The following is a 25,436-nucleotide window of genomic DNA, read 5'->3' as shown; positions in this document are numbered from 1 at the left end:
CCTGGAAGGTCTGGTTTCACTTTGTATAGCCTCAGTATAACAGAGGCTATACTGGGCTTAGTGAAACTTTGCAGAGCTCTCAAGTTGCAGAACAGGCTTTATACAGAAAAATAATCCGTATCTTGTATATTTATACCTCTGGATGATTTCACATTTCCACAAAAATACTTTCATGCTAAACATTATTTTTCAGAAGATGTGCTCAAGGGAAGCAAGTGAAATCATTGGCCCTTACAGAGGCGCCGGATACATTTATCTATAGCAACTCTATGTCGTCTTTGCAAAGAAAGCAGAGCAACATCAGTGCTCTCCAGAATGATGAATGAGTCACAGCGAATCACACAAAGCTTGACAATCATGCTGACATGGAGAAGGCAGATAGCCAGACTAAAAAGAACTGGTGCCTTTATGAGGGAATGGCATGTAGGCGGCAAGATCTGGGAGTTCCATTTCAGTTCTCTTGCCATCTTAGCACACCCACCCACCACCTTCGTCGAGCACAGTGAACCTTGGAGGGAGAGATGAGCAGAAAGAAGACTTCCACTCACACATCCTCCTACAGTAAGGAAGTTCCTTGGAGCGATAATGCAGAGAGGGGGCAGCGACCCTGCTTTCATGGTAAAACCCTTTTAGGAAGAAAACACAAAGCTGTGCCTGGTACAGTAGGACTGTGTAGGCGGAGGTGAACAGCAAAGCCCCATTAAGAGATCAAGCTTTCATTGGAGACTCCAGGGCAGAGACGGGACAACGGAAGCGCTTGGGGAGACAATTCAACCGCTGACATGAGAAGCAATGTTTTTCCCCTTGAGAGAGAGAATGTCAGGATGATGGAAGTGGAAGCATTTTCCTCTCCAGTGTTTCATGTTTGGGCTCACTTGACAGAAGGACGCAATAATGAATGATATCTGGCTTGATAATAGTCTGATAGCACTGACATGACATGAAGTATGTCATTCACCTTCACTCTCACGTATTGTAGTTTGTCTTCTACAGAGAAAAGGCAGATTTTTATTGGCCAATCTGCCGGAATCAAATCACCTGCCGTCAATTCCATTTGTCTCTTAAACTTCCCTCAATGAATCATAGATCAGACAAACCGTAAAATAAAAGATATTTAAGTAAAATGGAATAAAATAAACATTAAATAAAACCACACACACAGCCAAAGGAGCCGAACAACATTCATTGTGCCATGTATGGTTTATGAAAAAAAAACACATACACAAAAAACTCTTTTATTCAGAAGGTAACAAAAAAACTACAAAGAAAAAATAGAGAGAAAACAAACATCAAACTCTAGCAGCAGAGACAAATCTAAAGTGCAAAAGTGACCACTCCTTTAATTAAGATCTACAATACAACTCCAACTAGTCAGTACTTTCTTCGCCAGTTAATCATTTTCTTGATTAAATGATTATCCGTTTGGTCTAGAAAACATACAAAAATAAAATAAAATAAAAAATAAAATAAAATAGAAATAATAATAATAATAATGACAATAAAACTAGAAAGATTCCAGACAGTAAATGCATCATAACCAAATGCACAAACACTACTGGTCGGCTGTGACAAGGAAGCTAACCAATCAAGTACATAAGAAGTCTCTGCTGACCTTACTATTTTTTCAAATATTTTGTGGTGATGTTAATGAATTTAGGCGTCATGTTATATAGCTGTGAATACAGGCATCCATACACCAGGCTGGCTCAACTGTAAAGTCTAATTTAGAGGGAAACATTGACAAGAGTAGTTATGAATATTGGAAAATGTATTAAGGCCTGCAAGCAAATGCTTTGAGGGCCTTGGGTTGCTAATGATTTCTATAACTGTGGTAAGAGAAATGAAGTTATTCTTGTTTTAAAGACAGTGTATTTCCACCAAAAAACATCCCATGTACGGAAATTATAATTTTGGACTTGACCTTGACTTTGAATAACTATTCCCTGTTGTGGTTCAGAATAATGGGCTGCACAACAATGAGTGTAATGAAAAATAAGATTTCTGCCAACACCGTGGTGTTGAACATGTTGACCATGGGGCCAACACCATGGTGACAACAAACCAGGAGCCAACTACGGTGCACTTTAGATACTTACACTTCATCCAGCCATGCATAATTACCAAATACCAAATTGATGAATGTCACCACGACAACAACAGATAAGAGATGAAAATACAGCAATGTGCAACACCACAGGAGTGAAGAATCCATTTCTGTAAATACTGATAGACTGATTGGACTTCTCAGGCACATTTCCGATCTGTCATTAGCAAACTTAGCAAAATTTGCTCATAGAGCAAACTTGGCTTGTTTACTATACTACATGAACGTTGCTGTCACCCTGAATGTCTGGCAAAATTCGGAGTCAGGTAAAGCCCTACATGCTAAAGTAGTTCACGCTTGGAAAACAATCCTGATTTTGTTATGCCTGTTCAATTTGAGTGGTATAATTCAAATATTTCTTCACCTTTTATTCAATTACTATGCAGAATGTGTGTAAGCAGCACAATTAAACATGCTCTCATTAACAAAGCAATGTTGTGGCTCATTTTCTATGCAATATCACAAGCTTTTGCACAATACACCTGGATTAATATAATGCACTTTCCCTTCCTGAAGCCTTTGTATTTTCCTGCTGTCTGCTCATCTTCATTGTTCTGAGGAGGTTTAGGTGCGGGGGCTGAATCAAAGGCGGAGAGGATGGATTGATATTCCAGTCACACCATGGGGCTGTTGCTGGAGGCTCCTTTCAAGCCTAATGTGAATGGTCCTCTGAAGCCAGTTTGCAGTTCCCTATTAAACGAAAAACCCACATCAGAGTGTGCAGGCAGGGCTGCTAAACCACGGGCTGGCCCGGTGTCAAACAAGGTTACACAGTCTGGGGAAGTTAAACGTCTTAGAAAAATTGTCTTTTGATGGATCTGGTGGTTTCATAACATCCGTGATCAAGATTAAATTTTATACATTCATTTGTGATGACAGGGAAGAGATGAACAGAGACATTAACACTTGGAGGATTAAACCAATAAGGGATGGCATGAGACTAGCAGAGTTCAGGACGACGATAAATAGCAGGGCACAGCGTGAAATTGAACTGTGGTGTAATGAAAATCTGTGGTGAACAGGACAGGTGTGTTGATGAGTGACTGGGATTCGCTAACTTACCCCTCCAGGAATTGAATGAAACTTGAGCAATCAAGAAATCATTGTATTGAAATTCATAATTTGGGCTAATATGCATTAAATTAACATATTGAATTAATACCTCTCTGAGTGTCAATCAAATCATCAAAATTATCTTTGTAAAGGGAGAATTTATGGCTGAGCCGTCGTATTCAATTGGATTTCATTTTACAGATATACCTTAAAAACTATATCACTATATCACCATATTATAATAACGCATTTCCCAAAGGACTTCATTTTACTATTCAACTGTTTTTCTAATAAAATTCAATCACATTTTTTTCCTTGGTAAACCAACAAAATTTACGAAGCTGTGCCTCAGGGGCTGAGACAGTGACAATGAACTGCATCGTCACCAGTTCAAATCCAGCCTGGAACCTTTGTTGCATCTCTCCCGAATAGGAAAGAATAAACAAAGTAATGAAACCCAAAATAAGCAAGCACGAGAAGCAGAATTTCAAGTACAGACACATCATGTCTATTGCACCCAAGCTACAATAAAGGGTACCATCAATATTAGACCATAGTCAATGAATATCAATGTATAAATGAAAAAATACAATCTTTAGTTATCATCTTGGAGGGATGGGACTTTGGCCAGTTTAAGTCTGTGCTAAAGCCAGACCACTGCCAGTGAGCTACATCACCGGCCTATCTCCGGGAGAGAAAAGATAAACCAACAACCACAAACGCACAGGAGTGCCGAGCACAGCCCACACACGCAGACACATCCAGTCACTCTGATACAGACAGCAGAGAGACAGTCAGTGTGAAGAGGTAACAACCAGGAGGCAGTCCTTCACTGGGCTCCAGCAGCATGCTGCTGTATCTGTGCTGTCTGAGCTACAGTGGGGGAGAACTATGTGCTGAGCGAGATGATGCAGGGGCTAAAGAAGAAGGTTTAGATTTGAGTTTAAAGGGTTACAAAGAATTTTCTTTTCTGATTGTGGCAGGAAGTTGCTGATAACCAATCAAGACGTTCTGGGCTGATATCATGTCACAAAATTGTACCAGAGCTGTATAGACCAGAAAAGTCTACATTTAAGTCCAGAGTTGGAACTGATGATTGTTTTCATTATCAGATAATGTGGAGATTATTTTCTCAAAGAACAATTAATCCTTTAGTCTACAAAAAGGCGGATAATAATAATTGAAATAGCCCACTGCAATTAGCTGAAGCTCAAGACAGCATAATCAAATTACTTGTTCTGTCCAAAATTCAAACATATCTAGTTAAGTGACAAATAAGACAAAGAAAAGCAGCGAATCATTCCAACTGATAAGCTGGAACAAGGGAATGATTGACATTTTTGTTTGACAATGATTCACCATTTATCAAACAGTTGCAGATTAATTTTAGATTAATAACCAAATTTACACATGTCAAGCAAATTCCAAAATTTCACTGCCTGCTTCTAAACATCTGTATCTTTGATTATACGTCCGTCTAGAAAAGAACAGTTGCACTATGACTTTATATGTGCTTGGGCTGTTGAGTGGAGTGGGTCAGTTCTGTTTACATAAGTAAATACTGACTTTAGTAACTCCACTAACTGCCTACTATTGCTAATTTGTGCAGTAATGTTGCTGTATCTCAGAGACTCCCTAAAAAATGTTATTTCTTGCAGTTGGAAAAAAAAAAAACAAAAACACACAGCTGCTTCTTGGTATGTGAATGTACAGTTCTACACATCAAAGTAGAGGCTGGTCCCAACTGTGTTACATCAACTTTCCTGCCAAGTGTATGTGCATACACGCTTAACATCATGCAGGGCTCCAGGAGAGTATCTTTTATAAATGCAATGCTCAGTATTGTCTCAAAGTGATAAAATATTTACAGTTTGTCATTAAAAAAAGACTAAGAACATTTTTGTTACTATTGCTAAAAGTTGTAAACACCTTGAATCAAACAGTGATGGTCTGCTGGCTGCACCTTAGCTCCAGCTGATCATTCCTGATAAGAATGAGGTAGATTTTACACAATCTCTGTTCATTTTTAATTGTATGTGTAACTAATTAAAAACCAACCTGAAATCAAAATTCAAATTTATATGCATACATACAGCGGGACTTCACTGTATATCCTTGTGTTTGTCCACTTTAGGAGAGGAGGCTAGCTAGCATAGCTCGCCAACTTCACTTCCCAAGTGGAAAACAGATTTTTTACACACTTAGATTTTGTCAGGGGACAGAAGGCTTTACGGCTGATAGCCAGTGAGGCCCATAGAAAACGGGTGAAAAAAGCATATTCATTGGACATCCAGTCCATTGGGCACCACAGAGGAGTTCAGTTAAGAGGAGCACAGACATTATGAAAAATTCAATGCCTTGAAAAAAAGAAAGCATTGTAGAAAAACGGATGTTGATTTTTTTGATACTGCACCAGCTGTGCTGGTTATCTTCGAAGGATTTATTGTTTAGAGAGGAGGATGTCATGGCATTGCCACAGGTCACACAGAAAGGATGGACAGCAGACTGAAGGCAGAGAAGGTGGTGAAATGCAGAATAAACACAAAGAACATCAGAAGAAAAAAAATATCTGTTGACCTGACCCAGAGGACACATGTTCCTTTCCTCAAGTACATTAACTGTGAGCCTGCAAGGCACAAGGAGATCAGACAAGCAGAACAAATAAAATGAGCCACTACACTCCGCAGTGCCACACTTTCAGCCGCGCTCTCTCTCCGGTGAGTTCGGCCTTTACTGTATGGATGTGCCATGCATCATCAGATGTTGCATAATGTCTTGGAGGCTTTGGAGAAAACTAAAAAATCTCAGAGCAACCGAGGTAAACAAACATTAGTCATCGAGTCCATGTCGTGTGTTCTTCCAAGCAGCATAAGCCCTTACACAACAGTCAACATGTTTCCCTCTGTGAGTGGGTGAGAGAGAGAGAGAGAGAGAGAGAGAGAGAGAGAGAGAGAGAGAGAGAGAGAGAGAGAGAGAGAGAGAGAGAGAGAGAGAGAGAGAGAGAGAGAGAGAGAGAGAGAGAGAGAGAGAGAGAGAGAGAGAGAGTGTGCAGGTGATCAAGTGCAGCTTGTTCTTGAACTTAACCGTGGAGGATGGGTGTATTACGGAGGCCACAGGTGCAGGCTGATGAATGCTTTATTGCATTGTGTATTTCATAAAATTAAGTGGGACACGCAGTTATGCTGTGAGATATTAACTGTCTATGCCAAAAGATCCCACATTCTATCTGTTAATGGGAACAAATAAAATACAGTAGGTTTAGAGGCCAGTAAGGCAGATTTTACTTCACTAGTTCAGCCATTAGCTACAAAAAGCTTCTAACAACATTGTGAAGTGACTGAAACACAGATAGTTTAAACTCAAAGCGAAGAGTTGATACAGTAGGAGAGGAAACACCACAGACTGACTCAGACAGGAAGCTAGGCCCAATAACAAAGCTTGATTTTTACTTTGTGAAAACACCCACATAACACAGACAGAGCCGATGGAGACCAGGGGTCTTGGTTTTCCATCTTCAACAGCTGGAGGCTTGGCAGCTGACAAGAGGTGTGAGGTCAGTGAGCAACATGGAACCTGCAGACTGACAACACTCGGCTAATGAGTCACGCTGTTCGGGAGTTTTTTTTCTAGCCAGGCCACTGCAAACCTACTTCAGTGGGGAAAAGCATGACCCTGACTCATCATGGGTCTGGCTATAGCGTTAAGAGGAGGACATTTACATAGAACGCAGGACTGTTAGAGACGACCGAGCGCACTGAAGAGTCAGGAGAAAATAAAAAGTCTTGTCATTACACTTATGCCTTTGGCTGCAGATAGTCAAAACACTGTCTGGGATCAAGACCTCTACCCACTACACATGAACAATCGCTTTTGTTTTGAGAGTGTGATGCAGCAGCTGCTGTACAGCGCTCACTGCGCTCGAAAGTTTCATTATGTAGGATAAAACCTATTGAGAAAGTTGACTCATGATGATGTTTTTGCCTTTCAGCAATGTCTCTGCAAAAACTGATGCTTATCATGTGTAGGCAGCCTCAGGACCACACAACAGCCACAGGTGAGAATAAACACAGTACTAATATACTAACAATAAGTCTGAGACCTTGATGTAGAGAATGTCTCCTAACAAGTTTCAACCTAACCAGAAGCTTGGCATGGAATCGATTACCAGCCTGAAACACACAATGGGAAAGCTGAAATCAGAAAATGTCTGGATATAACACAAGAGCCAGATGCCTCCTGGGCTCCTTGCTTTGGAGGTTTTCCAGACACATCTAACTGGGAGGAGACGTAGGGGTAGACCCAGAACTCGCCGGTGGGTTTACATATCCTATCTGGCCTGGGAATGCCTCAGGATTCCCCAGGAGGAGCTGAAAAAGGGATGTCTGGAATACCCTGCTTAGCCTGCTGCCAGATCTCGAACAGGTGCAAGAAAATGGATGGATGGATGGAAATTAACCTGAAAACAGGCAAGTATCAAAAGTCACTCAAAGGCTTCACAGCTCTGAGCATAAAAATCATTCTATGGAGCAATTTGACTCCTTAACCAGTCACTTAAAACATTTTTTAGATTGTGAAAAACCCCAAACAGGGGTTGACCTTCAAACTCAAGTGTGGGCTGAACTCTCCTCCTGGTTCTTTCCTCCAAAACTCTTTCAAACGAGTCAGCACTCAAACCAATTATCAGCAGCAGCTTTTTAAATAAACTTGTTAATCCTGTCTCTATCCACGGTAGTAATGCTGTTACCGCAGCAAACAACAGCATGAAACAGCACACTGGGCACTTCACTGATGAAACCATACATTTTCATTTGATTGCATGACGTCCATAGACAGCAGTCAAAATAAAAAAGGCATTTGACTACTTGGGATCCAATTTTGAAGTTATATTCTTGTGAGGACACTGCAACAGCAAAGTCGCCCTCCTCAGTGCAAGATAAAAACAGCTCCCCAAACTAAAATACACGTTATGATGCACATCAATGACTGTGATTTCATAGCGCATTGACCCTGAAATCTATTCACTTCTCTATTTATATTCATAAAGGAAGTCAATTCTCTTGGCTGTTTAGTATTCTGTGCATATGCTATGTCTTTATCTCACCCACTGTGATTAGGTTTGAGCTCCATGAAAAGATGCAATCTCAAGAAAGTATCTAGATAACTACTTTTCACCTCTCTATCCAAATTCAATCTTGAAACATAAAATCTACCTCCAGGTAAGAAAACTCAATCTCTCACCTGAGGTCCCCCTCCCATCCCCCTAGTGCCACCACTATCTAGATGCCTGAGGTTAGCTTAGTGATGTCCTGGGGTCATCTAATGAGGGGAAACTTTATTCATCTTGGGCCCTTATCTCTTTACAGATATGATAAATGAGCGAGGGATATTAGATATTCTACGAAGGACAAAGACAAATTACCACCATCTAATTTCCTTCGGTTTCAACATTTTTCAACATTACCAAATCATGACTTTGTCAAATCTGGATATGCTATGAGTCACATTCAATAAATGTATACTCTGCAAATGTTAGGCTTATTCAAACAGGGTATACATATTATAGTTTCAAGAACTGAATAAAATAATTACTCCTATTCAAAATGTCTCCTGTTTAGGAGAACGATGATTTTAGTTGGACAAATGTAGCAAAATACTTTGTGGATGTAATCAGGGGACAAAACATTCAGTCTAGACAATATTGTGTAAATAACGAAGTTCATCTTATCCATCTGGTATTAAAATGAGGGTCAGTCTGTATTGTCTGAGCTCCTAAAAACATGCAATTAGAGCTGGAACAAGCAATTACTTTCATTAGCAAATAATCTCTCTGTCATTTCCTTGTTGAATCAATTAATCATTTGGTGTATAAAAGGTCTGAAAATAGTGAAAGAGGCTCGATGTGACGTCTTCAAATGTTTTGTGCGGCCAACGGTCTTCAACCCAAAGATATTTGGTTAACAAGCATCTGAGAAGAAAAAAACTAAAATATTCACATTTGATAAGCTGGGTCCAAAAGAAAAAAAGATGATCAAAGCTGTTGCTGATCGATTTTCTGTCGACTACCTGTCTGTTGTTGCAGATCGACATGTAATTGCATTGTGAGTGCAGTGCCCAGGTGAATGAAATACATTTTTATCAAACTTATCACATTCAATTAATCATTTTACTGAGTTTCAGTCCTGAGGATTTATCATCAAGATCAATGAGTAAATGTGCCAAAAAAGGCCAATTTCACCATTAGTTGCACTTTGCATATGCTGGAACAAAAACACATAAAAAAAAAGTTTGACTTTGAGTTTTTTTACTTGTTAAGTCAACTTTCAAACAATATCAAACTCTAACACTCATTCCTATAATCCCAGGAGGAATAAATGAAATTCTACCTCAAACATATTCACTATGGAAATTTCAAGTAGTGTTGCCTTCAGTGAGCAAGAAAATGACCAGAAATCCCAGTCTTGACTTGATTCCTAATTCCTTGAAAGGAATATAAGATCTCTGCCAAATACACTCTCTGGCTAACTTCCCAGTGTCCATCACCATCAGAAAGAAATTTCAACTCTATGTATCGAGAGTGCTAAGCCTTATAATGCTGTGTATATCTAATGTGCAGTATCCACAAGCCCCAAATCATATCAAAACTATTATACAAGTGGACTACATTGAGAAAACAAACTAATTCCATTGTTGGCACACGTTGGTGAGTTGATACAAGAGCTTATTCGACAGGCAGTAAAGGTTTGCTCATTACAAAAAGGGAAACGTGAGCAGCATTAGGATTGGGTGTGCAGAGCTGAAAGTGCAGGACTAGTCAGTACAGAAATCCTTCACACCCCTCAATTTTTCTATATCTTTTTAGTTTTAAAGCCTAGAACTAAAAATCACATCATTTTTGGCACACCGTGGACAAAGACACACAATAAAACTGGTAAATAGCATTTCATGAACAGTATTACTGTGATATATTGGAATGAGACTGGTTGTTGCCAAGGACGTCAGGCTATGATTGGATTTTGATACTATGGGTATCTTGGATATTACTATGGAAGGTTCAGAATGCCTAAATAAAAACATATCAAACAAGCAAGTAAAAATACAATACACATTGTTTTGTGTATGTCTTTCTTATGTATGCATTTACTGTGTCAAAATTAAATTCAAAAGCACAGATGAATGCAAAAGTTTAGGAACCCCTTAGTGGAAATATATATTGTTGACTTTGGAAATGATAAGATGTGAATACATCTCAGATATCATCATCATCATCAGGAACATCATTTAAATCCTGTGGGTAGCTCTTCAGCATGACATAGGACAGCCTTGAAGTATCTCAGAAGCGATCTGCAGGAAGAGTGGGTGAAAGCTCCTTAATGAAGGATTGAGAGATTGTTAGCTAGTTGCAAACATTTTTTTTTGCATATGCCATAATTGCTGCGTGTTTTTCTTCCCTATTTTTTAAGTTAATGAAATAAAAAGGTAACAGCGCATTAATATTTGATACATGATATTTTTTCATGTCTGTTCACTATAAGGGATGTATTTACTTTTTTAAAGTTTAAAAATCATCAAAATTATTTGTCCAAACTTTTGCAAACAACTATATTATTTGCTGTACCTGTCTACAGTACAACCAAACAAATACACATCATCTTAATACAGGAATAAATCAAAAATAATGGCATGAGTATTTTCCACACAGTAGCAGGATTCCAATCTGGGTGCTGATGCCCCAGTAGCTGTAACCATTAAGCTACTACCCAAGAAATTTCAATGTGAAAGGCAGTCTGTCATGGCTGCCATCAGCTCAATTCAGCCATGATAAGCTCCATAAGGTTTATGCCCCTAAGCTGAGACTTGACAGTTTTCATTTTGATATTAATGATGCATCTCAAAAAAAAAAAAAAAAAAAAGGTAAAGATCCCTTACATCTCTACACCTTCTTGTGAAAACTAATGATGCCTACTTTGCATTTCCTTAAAATGTGGCATGAAAAGTCCATGCCACAGTGGAACACAATTCAGTCACTTATGACAGACAAGAAGGTAAATAATTATCTTTTTGACTTACTGTATGTTTTTCATTTAATTATTATAGTGAATGCATGCATAAAAAGTAAATGCATATCATAATGGGTTTTGTATTTCACTTTGTTTCTTTGGTAGATTTGTTTCATATGTAGGCATTTTAAACCTTCCATAATTTTTCACTGGTACTGTAGCAATGGTACGCACTTTAAGTGAGGAGTCTGGTTCCCATCAGATGGATGCCAACAAATGCACCAGTGAGGTTTGAATGAGGTAGAATCTAGAAAGATAAAGCAAGTAATATTGGAACCTAAGTAAAAAACTAAACATGCTACATGCAATTAATTGCAGAACACGCACTATTAATTGAGCTCCACTTTATTAGATTGAGGGAAATTCCAAAAATAAATTACCTCATTGTTCCAATGTACAAATTGTATAAGACAAAAAGGGATCATTGTAAGATAATTGAACAAGTGGAGGAAGCAAAAAGAATGAATGATCCCAAATGGTGGGGAAATGGCGGCATGAATGTGTAAGTGTCAGAGATGAAAAACAGCAGCCTAGCAACAGACAAAAGCCATCATACAAGTCCAGTCTGTGAGTGAAACATACCCAAAAGGAATTTTCTGGTCAATATGCCATGCAGTGGAGGGTTGTGCTGCGATGAATTAATGAGCCAGATTCCAGTTTTCCTCTTTTAATGTCTCATACAACAGAGATACGACTGTATGAGGAGCAGATGGCCACCGCACAACACAATAGAGCAGTCAGAAACCAGACATAGTTCCAGTGACTTCATTTCTAGAGTATCATCAGCATGAAACCCAAAGGGGTGTAGGGGGGGGTGATCTTTCATAAAGGTTCTTAGAGGAGTGGGTAGCACAAGGTTAGATCAGAGATAACCCAACCATTCATACCAAGAATTTTACAGAAAACAAAAACACCAAGATATCAGTGTTGGCAGAAGACATCATGTGACAAAAACCCAAGAAAGCTTCACCCCCTCGATATGCTTTGATCATTTGTGAATGTGCAGCGCTGAGGTTTTTGACTGATCTTGTCCCAGCAGAACATCAAATTAATGTGACTCTGACCCCCCACAGACCTGACATTAGGGCACAAGTGCAGGCCTTACAGGAGGTCCTAACAGTTGTTCAGAGGATAAAAGCTCTGCTGTTCTCAGACTGTACTCGTCTCAAATAACAAGAAAAAGTGACTGAATTATCAAAAATGCACTTAACACTTGTTCTTGGTATTATCAAGCAAATTACAGCAATACTAGGAACAAGGAAAAGTCTAATAAAATCTATCAAATCACGTCCTTTCCTATACTTACCAGCTCATGTAATGAAGACTTACATCAGCAGCCTATTGTAATGTTTTACTCCACTGTCCTTTATTCACATGAACCTACTTGTACCTCACCGTGCATTCACACAGACAGACAAAGGCGTAGGAAGAGGCAATCAACTGAACCATTATGCACACAAAGGCGCTGGCAACAGAGATTCATGGTCACAGCTCAATGTATGTGTTTGACCAATCAATGTACCCAGCACTGCAAACTACACCAAGACAGTTCCTGAGCTACAAGGAGTGTTGACCAGAAAGCACAACCGTAATCAACGCGAAATAACAGTAAACGTACTGAGTTCCTACAATGGTTCCTTGAGTTTCTGGAAAAGTTCCTGCATTGAAAAATGAAACTCATTTTCATGAACTACATGAAAATCAGAATCAGGGACAAGGCTCAACCTTGCTAGAGTTCAAAGTCCAACACGAATATACTTAGTTTACGTTACCTTCCGTGATGCATGAATGTCAAAGAAGGGTTTATTCCGGACACTGAAGGGCTCCTTGGTTTTGTCAATTTGTCCAGTCTTCATCTTCTCCATCCGGGGAGAAATGATCTCCTTTTCTATGCATAACAGCCGGATATTGAAATCGCACTGGCCAACAGGCTGTCCCTGAAACACAAAAAAACAAACTCATTTCTTGACATAATGTACCATGGGAATGTTATTCTAGACATACATATATGAAAATTGAGTGCACACTTTGCTAGAAGAAAGGTCATTGTTATCAACATTAATGCAATAAAAAAAACAACAACAAAAAAATTTGTCTCTAGAAAGGTCTTTTCTCTCATATTACAAAGATAGGATACATCTAACATACATACTAAAATAAAACTGTCAATGCTCATTGTCAATGAGCTGCCAATTCACTGCCATGGCAACACTGTTAATCTAACTTGTTGTAAGGTAGAGGACTAACACTTCTGTGAGTTGGAACAAGACAGGCATCTTCAAAAGTAGACAAATAGACCTCTACACCACTGCCACGCCAACTCTGATGTATACTTTGTGCAGCTTTTCAGAGCCTGTCATGTAGGAAGGTGGTGATGAAAATAGAACAAGCGCCAGTGAAGAAATAATTAGTTGATGAAGAAGTTGGTTAATTAGAAAGCAAATTGGCAAATAAAGTTTTTGGTTGGATAAAATAAGAAACTACCTGAGGTCACCTTGGAATCTGATACATTATAATTTTACAATATTTTCTGACATTTTACAGACAACGACTGTATTGTTAAAGCTCTCATGTTTTTACTGAACCCGTAGGTAGAGGTAGTGCTTTTCTGAGCTAGAACTACAGTTTTGTTGTCCATATAATTGAATTGATACCTCTTTGAATGTTTCAACAAAAACTGAAAACTTAAGTTATGACAAAAGACTTTATGGCAGAACAGACTTTACAGTGGAATATCTGCCTTTTTTATTTTTCCTCTGTTATATACAGGTTTTAATATGATAAGGTTGGCCTTGAGCTTAAGGAAATTATGGACTTTTTAACTATTTTCTGACACTGTTTGGAACAAAAAATTAATTGGTAAGTCAGAAATAATCAACAGATGAAAGGAGAATGAAAACGATTTTTTGCTGCAGCTTTAACTAGCACTATAAAACCTTGGCATCCACAGTATCATCTAGTGTCTGCTTGTAGCTTTCATTTTTAGCTACACCGTAGGTGAGCAGTACAGTAGGCCATGGACAGCAAGACCTTGACATCAGTTGAGCTCATGAGAATATCAACACCAAAAGTACATGGTACAGTGGAATCAGGGTTTTTTTTTTTTTTTGTTACTATGACAACAGCTTCTTCCCATCATTGGCCAGGCACTCACAGTTGTTCTACACAGATGAGTGCACCAACCTCAGCCATCACTGCTTCTCAAACAGACAAGGCCACTGAGGCAGAGCAAAGGTGCCATCAAAACCATCTGGTAGACCACTGTGATTGTGGCAGGGAAAAAATACAACACTACTTGAGTTCCTGCCCCAGGCTATTAATAAAGACGCTTAGAAGAAAATTAGAGCAGCCAAGTAACACAGCCAAACATGACTGTATGACTACTTTAAAGTGTTAAATGGTGCAGAGGAGTTGTGATGAAACCACTCTGATACAGTGCGGTCAAACCACCGCGTATCTCTGTTGCTCAGTTGACAAAGTTATTAAACATAATGACTCACAGATTCCACTTTTGTCAGCACAAAAAAAGAAAATCACTGACAGAAGAAAATAAGTGAGTTCTGAAAATCTGCCAGATGGACTAAATGTATGACAACAATTTGACATTTAATATTTCTCACAAGTTATTAGAGAGAAAAAAAAAAAGTAGCACAAACTCAGCAAAGAAGCTGGCATTTCTTTACTGCCAAGAGAGAGAGAGAGAGAGAAAAAAAAAGAATCAGTGGTAAACATTTTATACGTCACCTGGACATGAGCAGAAAAAAAATATGCCTTCCTACAAGTACTTTTGTACAACTCGAAACTCTATGGGAAGCTTTCCTATGGAGGTCCTCTGGGTCCACCTTTAAGGCCCTTCAAATAATCTGCCAATTATTTTTAGTAATTAATCATTTTGTTTATAAACTGTCGGAAAATAGTGAAAAAGCCTGTTATATGTCCCTCAGACCTAGGTGATGTCTTCAAATGTCTTGTTTTGACCAACACAAAACAACAAAGATATTCAGTTTACTATAATAAAGGACCGAGAAAAGCATCAAATCCTCACATCTGAGAAGCTGGAACCAGTAAATGTTTTGGATTTTGGTTTAAAAAAAAAAAAAAAAAAAGACTAAAGCAATCAATCAATAACTAACTGTTGCAGCTTTCTGTGAACCTTTCTTCAAAGCTGTGTGGAACTGAAAGGGGGAAGCGGACAAAGTTTTGGCTTGTCTTGCAAATTCCATCAGTTTTTATTGAACATTTAGTGTTGTTTTTACTCTTTTAAACTGCAGAAATAAAATAAAAATCAAAAATATATGGTGGCACATTTCCACCTTTATTGCTCCTACACCAGCGGGTTATGAATCAATATGTCCTGATCCCTATCGACAGACATTGAGCAGGAAGGTGCGACCTCGGGGCATTTGTATTCTGCTTTGATACCGTTTGGTAAAGGACACTTCTCTAGAGCTTTCCGTGGCATTATTGGAGATGGGGGCAGGAAAAAGATTTCTGTTCAAAGTGAATGAGGAGGTGGATGACCAATAATTAGTTAAGCTTAGATGCAATTATAAGACTGTACTGTCTTGTGACTCACACAGATATTCAACAAAAAAAGAAAAGAAGATCAGAGTATACTTTTAAGCACATAGTCTTACGTGGGGAAGTACAATAAATAGCCTTATGAACACACCATCAAACAATTTCGTTTTATATGTAACGATACAACAAACAAAAAACACAATCATTACTGTTTAAACATGGTGTGAAGGATGACTAATTTGTTTCTCATAAGAGGATATGACTCTATTTAGAATAATAATTATTATTTTGTTGAAATGCAAAGTTTGAAAATGTAGCCCTCAGGAGTAACCAAATGGCAATAAAATCATCCAGACTGCAGAGGAAAAAGATACACGCTGATCACGAGTCTTCAAATCAAGGAAAATATAAAATGCACAGTTTGACCATTATACAATTTAGACATGAAACGGTTGATAAGAAGGAAATGAATCTGAAAGTATTTTGAACTTTTAGGTCATTTTAAAAGCAAAAATATAATAAAGTGTCTGGTTACAGATTCTCAAAAGCTGTTGTTCTTTTGCTTTTCTCTATTTATAAACATATAATATATTTGTAAACATTTAAGGGCAATCAAAAATAAAAATAATTGTTAATTGCAGACCTGCAAAAATTAATTGTTAAACATCTTAAGGAGTTGGTGGTCTAAAACAGGTAAAAAGCAAATATTCGGTGGTCTGTTGAGTCTACTGGGATGCCCATGTTGCACTGTGTCTGCTGGATGCAGGCAACAATTTGCTAATGACAACTTAATAATGGAGCAGAATGCCATGACCATGTCTCTGTGAGTCTGTCTGACTTGTGTAATGCAGCCTTAACAACTCTATAAAGGCAATTTATCAACAACAAATCAGGTCATGGGCAGTATAAAGTTTCAACTACTACGTAAGCATTACTTTGAGGAGTTGTTTTTCTTTTAGGGCGACTGCAGAAACAACGCTGCATTCTCCTGGAGCAACAGCTGGTATCATGTCCCACACACTCTCACCATCTGTCAACTGTGTCATCAGGACAGAACAAGATGTAAGCGTGGATGATTCAAGGCATGTGCTGTCCATGCTTGTTCCACAGGAAAACACAGCAGACATGAAGCCTGTTAATCCAACATTACTGGGAATAAAGACCAATTATATCGGTGCTTTCACCCTGTCTTTTTTTTCCCTCTTGCAGTGGTTCTAGGGGGTAACGTGTGTTGATATCTGACAAGAAATACTTTAATCAGCTCGGACTGATTGTTCCACATCAGTCTGTTTATAAAAATCAGTAGAACTGAAGCATATTTGTTTAATAATCAATTAAATGACCAACAAGAAATGTATAAACAATCTTGATGATTAACTAATTGCTTAACTAATTATTATTTCAAGCTGCCTAGTTTTAGCTTCTTACTTGTTATGAGACAATAAACTGAATATTTTTAGGTTTTGGACTGTTAGACCAAAAAATATATTTCCACTGTTTTTTGATGTCTTACAGACAAATCGATCGATCAGTTAATCAAGAATATTAACTGATGAAAATGAAAAAATGAAAATAATCAAGCAGCACTAATTTATAAGCTGGGTTTCAGGTAATGTAAATATTTGCTGTTTTTTTCTAGGTTTATATGATTGTAAAATAAACATCTCTGTTGGCAGAAAATAACAAGCAATTTCAATATTTATATACTTGGGCTTCAGTAATGGGCATTTCCTATTATTTTATGACATTTTAAAGCAAAACAAACACTTATCAAAACTATAATTTGCAAATTAATTGATAAAGCCGCACAATCGTTAATTACAGGGCTAAAAACCTAAGTTAATTTAAGAGAGAAAAATAGCAAATATCAATCCAGTGAACTGAAATATAAATCCAACATTAGTCACTTGTGGCTTTAGACCAACCTGCAGTCAGTAACAGTAAATGGATGGAGTTTATATACAGTAATCAAAGAATTCTTTAAATATTATCAAATAAAACATGACAAACTAGTCCAACAAGAATAGAGTACATAAAGAGTGCATAAAGAATCTATATATAAACACAGATTAAATGTTAAACACCACAGAGGTGCAGAATCTAACCCTAAGCCTGAGGCTGGAGAGGCTGACTTCAAGCTCAATCCAGCAACAACAGAGACAGCACTGGGAATACTGTTGAAAGCTTTGTGACTATCTCGGATAATTTTGGATAAATGGCATTATACTCTGGTGACAAAAATCAGCGTTGGGACCAGTCAACAGAAGCTTAATGTGCAGCTTCCCATGGGACATTTCTAACAAAAACATTTTAGGCTTTTAAGCTGTTTTGGCCTAAGACTGTTTCTAACCACACATTCTGCTTATTTGCCTGCATTACAGTACCCCAAACAATATTTTGAACCAATATCAAAAGGCGATTTTTGTTTTTGTTTTTTTAACCATGATGTTTTTTCGATCCATCAGTTATTGCTAGTATGCTCATTATATTGTGATGATGAGAAATGCCTTCAATTTAAGAATTCGTATATATTTTTCCAGTGCTGTTGAGCAGTTAGATCAATACATGAACACAGAGGCAGCCTCACCCACAGAGGAGCCTCCTATAATTTCATCTCACCATCTTCCATCAACATTGAGAGCTGGGATCTATCTCAAGCTTTGGGTGACTAAAAATGCAGACTGACAGATCGTGGGTCACAATTTATGAGGATAATCTCTGTAGTTACTCTAACAGCCCTGAGGCCTACTGTTCCTGCTCCTGTGTGAGTCACATTAAAGCGGAGACAGGCATACCTCTCAGATACAGCTCCAAAACAGCATTAAAAAAAAAAAAAAAAAAAAAAAAAAAAAGTATCTTACACAATGCAAAGGCCTGTCTGATTGAGAGAAATGACTAGTTTTATTTTAAAAACTGAATTTATTATCCTCATATCATTAATCCAATAAAACAACATGAGACAAGGACTAATGCGCTTTGGAACTGTGCTAAAAAAAATGGCAGTGGGGTTCCCAGTTGATAACTAAGTACATTAGTATTCAATAGAAAATCCACTGCACAACACTAACTGTGTCCTGCATTGAATTTTCAGGCTATTTTTTTCATCAAACAGAGAGCATTAGTGCCTCCACAGCTAAAGCTACAATATAATTATCCCCATAATAACCAATTAGTTTCTGAATGGATGTCCACATGTTCAACCACATGTTCAACATGGAAATGAAGTTGGAGACTTATGTCATAATCACAGGCAAAATGCAGAATATAGTCCCACCAGAGGAATTTGGATGCAGTGTGATTTATGAGTAAATTAAAGCATCACTATTAGCTGCTAGAGGACAGACCTCAAAACCTCAGCACCAGGACTCGTGTTAATCCACTCTATCCTTCTCATACATCTTTATATGCTTATGTTAAAGTCACAACCACCATAGCCCTAGAGTAGATGTTTATGTACTGTAGGGCCACAAACTTCAAAATTTAAGGTAAGGTATGACAACCAACTGCTGGTGAAATGTGGCTGCAGAGGGGCTCCAGCATCATCAGAGCGACGCTGCCATTTGGTTTGAGAGGAGTGATGCAGCACAGTGATTATTCTTAGGGTGGAAAGTCCTGCAGACTGTACCTGCTGACAAACTCAGGCAGAAGTAAATGGAGCCGATCTAAGTAAAACAGTCCATCCCTCATAAGATAAAGTTCCTGCGGTGAATGTTATAAGCACTCCTTTGTGCTCAGCTATTAATCTGATTGAGCCAATTATCCTGTCTAATTCTGCACCCGAAGTGCGATTATTTTGGCAAGATGAAAGATAATAAGGTCAATCAAAGTGTCAGGAGATAGACGGTGATGTCAAACTCAAACCTCCACAGTTTTATTATTTCAAGATAATAGCTTTCTACAGGAACTTGAAAATTAAGGACATATGTAATTGTTGTTGTGTTTTCATCACATCTTGTCAGTTCCCCCACAGTGGGGGAGCTGACAGTGACTGACAAGCGTGCACAACTTTCAAGGAAAACAAAAAATGCCATTTTTAACACTTTGAAGGGACAGCACAAATAGAAATTTCCCTCCATTTTTCAGAGTGACAGAGCCAGTCAGATTCATGGTTGGGGAGATGCTTTTCACGGCCGCACTCTCAATGTAAAAACTGTAGGATGACTAATAACAGTCTTGACATAACTCATTTATATTCATCAAAAGCCACAGATCAAAGTGAAGTCTGACCCGCCGCACACAGCTAAATTACCCATCACAGAGAGAGGACACACACTCCTCATTACACTCTAATCCAAAACATAACGGTATTGTGTTTCGCCCCAACTTTCCAAACAAGTCAGATGTCAGTTTAGGCCATGGGCCTGGCAGGTGGTGTCTTCTCCCTCCTGCTGCATTTCCATCCTCAGTCTCAGGATGGAACTTCGGTGCCAAGGAGCGGCCCGCCACGGATAATGGAGGAGGCTAATAATGGCCAGAAAGGATCAATACACCAGTGCTTTAGTGATGGTTCGGTGGGAGCCATGTGGAGCAGCTAACCTCTGCACCATCTCACAAAGGCGTTCCCCTCACCACTGGAGCCTTTATTGAGCCACTTTCTCGTGTGATACTCTGATAGGTGGAGGAAAGGACGGGACACACAGACATAAATGGCCAAAGTAACCCCTCCCCTCCCACCTCATCCTGAGGTATTCATCAAGTTTTTATAAGGAACAGAGCAGAGGTTTGCTAAGGGGCAAACTGAAAACTCGTTTGTCTCCGTGTCTGCCTGTTTGCCATTAGCAGCACGGGATGAATTCATTTACAGTTCCGAAGAGTGTTACCAGTTAACAGTCTTGTAATGTTGTCCTCAGGCTGTTTGAGGAAAAAGGCCAAGTCATAATAATGTAAGAGGAGAAATAAGCTATTACACATATATAAGAGAACATTTTATATGCACAGATGCACCAGGGAAATTACTGCTGCCAAACTATAATGCACAATAATGGACTGATTATAAGGCCCTCATCAACCCAATATACTGACTCTGACAAATGAATGTTAAAGGTTTGGATAAATATTTAATGAAATTTCTGTTCCAAGAGAATATCAAAGAAAAAAATTGGTCAGTACAAGCACAAAGCGTGTGACAAGGTGTGGGGTCAGGCAAAGTCATGCTCTTCCCTCCAGCACACAGACTGACAAAGCCCCGTATTCCTGTGCAAATACTGCAGAGCCTGGATGAACACTGTTCTGCTGCCAGTTTTAGTGCGGCCTTGAGGGAACCCAACCGGGAATTTGATTTTTCAGTTTTGAGGATGAGCAAATCCCGATCAACGTTCATGTTTTTTTCTCCTGACGCAGCCTCACCTCCCGGCCCAGCACTTTGCTCTGATTATATATGCTACCATCTGCTGACAGACTACAACCGCAAAATTATAATTTCCCCTGTTCAACTTTGACAGACAGTAAGTAAAAAGCAGAGGGGCAGAGGGACCTGCTGATAGACCACAGTGTTAATGGCATCCTCCCATTCTGCTGCTTGTTTATTCTGTCTGAGATCTTGATCTGGCGTTATAGAGTGACAGACTACACATTTTCAAATGGCCGGGGCTACTCACATTGAATTTGATGATGTCGTATATCAAATAGCGGGGGACTGGCTGACCATTCACCTTGTCGATGATCATCTCCTGCAGAGATAAAGACAAAAGTCACATCAGGAGAGGAAATGGCAAAAAAAGAAACACAGAGATGCATAGTAACTGAGATAAAGATTAATGATAAGGTGGAGAGGATGTGCCAATATATAGAAAGAAAAATCCTGAATGTGGGTAGTGTTAACGTCATAACATTCTTGTTTGAAAGTAGTTGTGCAGGATGGGACAGTAGGGGGTGGGAACACTCTCAAGGGGATGTATGTTCAGAGCGGGAGATGCCTGTGGCAATGGGAAGGATGGCGGGGAATTGGGGAGGTGTGTGCATGTCTGTGTGTGTGTGTGTGTGTGTGTGTGTAAGGACATGAAGCAGAAATAGCACTGCACATCCATTATGCAAGACTCTAAAGTTGAGAGTCAGGTGGAGCGCTGGTGCAGGACACCCAACGGACACATGATTGGTTTTCAAAGAACTGTTACACAACCACGCCATGACGTGACGGCAGGGATGAGAATGCAAACGTCATCACTGCTGAAGTATTGGTATTATCAGTGAAAGTATGATTTCAACGTGCTATAGAGAGCTATATTTGTTACCTTTCCCCTCATGAAATATTAGGTGACTGCACTCTACAGCAGTAACTGACAGGTAAAGGAGCAGCAGGAAGGATATCTAGATTCACGGCCTTGTGGTTGTGTGCCTCTGCCAACCAGCCAAGTTACAGGAACTATGGTCACAGTCTCTCCTCTTCCTGAGTTGCAGCACTGAATAATGGCCAAATTGTTCAATTGCAGAACATTATGATGTCACGGTGAAGTTGACCGATAATTATTTGGATATAAAATGTCATCATTTTATCCTGTTAGATGTTTGTGTTGAATTAACTGTCATTTGTGGGCACAGTGACCTTGGCCTTAGACCTTCGATCACCAAAGTCTAATTAGTTCATCAGTCCAAGTGAATGTTTGTGCCAAATATGAAGAAATTCCCTCAAGGCAGTCTTGAGATATCACATTCAAGAGGCCAAGGCTGTATTTTGTGCGGTCACAGTGATCTTGACCTTTGACCACGAAAATCAAACCAGTTCGTGCTTGAGTCCAAATGGACGTTTGTGCTAAATTCCCTTGAGGAGTTCCCCGAGATATCGAGGTCACTTAAAACTATATTTTGTGAGGTCACCATGATCTTTGAGACCAAGTGACAATTTGAAGAGATCCTCCACGGTGTTACAGGAGATATCGCTGCCACCATCACTGAATAAAAACTGCACTTTAGGGATTGAAATACTGACAAATCCATTCTGACTACATGAACATGGCAGGGTGACCAGAGTATACAAGACAAAAAAAATTCAAATGATTGATTTATTCAAGCTTGTGTTATTTAATAAAAACATGAAAAAAGAACAAAAACATTTTGGATCATTTGAGTCACGCATTGTTGCAGCCTTCTTTTGGGCAAGTTGACATTTCCAACAGTGCACTGGATCAGTCTGTTGTTATTGAGAGTGGGTTTATTCGGGCTCCAGGGAATCTGCTATAGAGCCCAAGCCAGATGAGCTTATCATAAATATTGCACCGTGTTTGACTACATTCCTGGCACAGCTGATTAATGCGCCATTTTTATTTCATTTCTTTCATAAAGTGGCCCCAGACAGCAATTTCTCTCTATTGGACCTGTTGTATTTAGGCTACTGCTGTTCCATCTGTGCTGAATGTTGAAGCTCCAGCCCTGTTGAGCCGATGTAATAACCAAGTTTTCTAACCAAATTTTCTACTACAATATTTGTTGGATTACATCTATGAAGTGTACTGCATATACACAGTATTTCTTTTAAAAGTGCACTAACCATAATCTGTTATATTTTAAAAATGTCCTGTCAAAACTGAATTGGCATCCATACAAACATTGTTCTGTGCTAAATCTGTTTGTTTTTAATGTGGACAAAAACCTGGTGATGAATCCTCAAGTCAAGACCATATCCTGTGGAAAAATATCACAACCAGTTATCACAGCCAGAATCGCATCTACAGTGCTGTTGATGCAATTCAAAGATGAACTGACTAGACTCCGGTGATCGAAAGTCAAAGGCCAAGGTCACTGTGCCCACAAATGATGTTTAATTCAACACAAACGTCTAACAGGATAAAATGATGACATTTTATATCCAAATGATCATTGGTCAACTTCACCGTGACATCGTAATGTTCTGCAATTGAACACTTTGGCCATTATTCAGTGCTGCAACTCAGGAAGAGGAGAGACTGTGACCATATTTCCTGTAACTTCCTGTAACATAAATCTAGTTCTAAAGTGAAGTTGAATCCTTGACTACAGTGCTGTAGATGTGATTCTTCTAGGACTGAGGAGGGCAATATAATAACCCTACAAACATCTTCTCACAGAGAAGCAGGCGGCAGGCACAGTAAACAATAACAACAACACGTGGAGTGGCAGCAGGTACGGGATGCGGCAACAGGTCCACTACGACTTGTGGAAATAAAATAAAAAAGCTAAGACGACTGTGGAATGATGATATTTTGTATTTGATGTGGATCAGCAGAGACAAGTTATAGACGACCAAAAGCAAGTTTGCAAACGGTGCCAAGGAGCATTTCCAATGACAGGTGGAAACTTATCTAAGCAGCTTAAAGACAGGAATCTGCCTTTGTACACGGAATACAGGGGGAGTGAGTTTCAGTTGTTAACTTTATGTTGATAAAACATGTTGTAAAAATGATCAGGTCCTGAAATGTTACTGTTTGTAAACTGCAACAGCTGGCATCTGTTGTAACAACGCCCCACGCAAAACCTTCACAAAGGCTAGCGTTAGCTTGTTTAGGCTAACATAGCAGCAGCTCGTGACGCTAGTCGGCGAGCGTCATTACCATTCAGTCTGTCAAAATATAACACTGACTTTTCAAATGAACATTTTCACACCATGGGTCTGTCAACATGTTAGACAATTGAACCTGCTGCCTACACACTGACTATATGGAGGTGAGTGTGTGTGCATGTGAGTTAGCAGCAGCCTCTCTTGTTTTTGGTTTTTTGCTGTGGTATTGAATTGAGAACCATGGAATGTCACTGGTATTGGTACAGACTACCAAATGTCTGGCATCGTTACATCCCTACATTTCACACGCCAAAAGAGACCAAACATCAACGCTAAACTGCCAAAGCCAGACTGGCGGCGAGAGGAAAGAGAGTGAACGGGCTGCAAGTACAGCACTGGGGGAAGTGCTGGAGAAGAAATGATGTCATTTCGGGAGGCTGCCATCACCATGCATCTGGTGCACTGAACCCTTACACAGACAGAGGCAATGAAAGAATACATTAATGTGGCCAAAGGAAACTGCCAGGAGTTCAATCCACACTGCACATTCATCCAATATTGGACCTTCAGTTGATATAAAGCTCATTAGAAACTGTACTACAACACAGCATGTAAAGACAAAGACCGGTGCATTCGGGCTATAGATGAAAAATATCAGACAACACAGCTGGGCTTCTACAAGGCTCACCGTACACTGCCAAACACAGCCTCTCTGAGCTCAGCCACAAGCATCAACAGATGAATAAACACGAGCCAAAACAAAGCTCGTAGCGATCTAAACACACATCCGCACTGATACGCTGCAATCAGATGTCCTGCCTAAGTGAGGAAACTAAATTCAGTGCATCAATCAGCAACTGTTGAGCCAAGAGGAAGCACAAACCTATTTTAGATGGGACTGCTTAAAGAGGGGCAGCATTACAAAAACAATGACAGGCAACGTATCTGTTATCTCCAGGACTGGAATACCAAACACAAACAGTGCCAGATGTTTCTGGTCAGATCTCAGTCAACTACACGGACATGCAGCCTGTGTTTTCAGTTAGGGACACTGGTGATGACTCATGCATGTGCACCTGCTGCTGGGGAGGGCTGGGACCTGTGTGACCTAAACTGCAGAAACATGCCAAGAAAAGTCCAAGCCTGGTATTACAGGGTGAGGATAAGTCGCAGACCCCTGCCGCCACCCGGGGAGCTCACTGCTGAGTGTTACAGCACAACACAGACTGTA

General features: G+C 39.3%; 1 protein-coding gene across 1 annotated transcript in view; it reads right to left on the bottom strand.

Moving 5' to 3' along the window:
* rngtt (RNA guanylyltransferase and 5'-phosphatase) overlaps nucleotides 1-25,436 on the bottom strand; it is a 92,131-nt gene that overhangs the window by 39,489 nt on the left and 27,206 nt on the right. The window contains exons 10-11 of the mRNA XM_071468136.1: nucleotides 21,333-21,404; nucleotides 12,987-13,151 (exon numbers count right to left, since the gene is read on the bottom strand). Of these exons, the coding sequence (XP_071324237.1) occupies nucleotides 12,987-13,151; nucleotides 21,333-21,404 (237 nt within the window). The remainder of the gene's footprint in view (nucleotides 1-12,986; nucleotides 13,152-21,332; nucleotides 21,405-25,436) is intronic.

This window comes from Trachinotus anak, unplaced genomic scaffold (assembly GCF_046630095.1).
Source record: "Trachinotus anak isolate AG129_WGS33_773 ecotype Australia unplaced genomic scaffold, CSIRO_AGI_Tana_v1 ptg000031l, whole genome shotgun sequence".
Classification (NCBI taxonomy): domain Eukaryota; kingdom Metazoa; phylum Chordata; class Actinopteri; order Carangiformes; family Carangidae; genus Trachinotus; species Trachinotus anak.
Note: the sequence above shows the minus strand (reverse complement) of the source record. Positions and strands in the feature narration are given on the sequence as shown.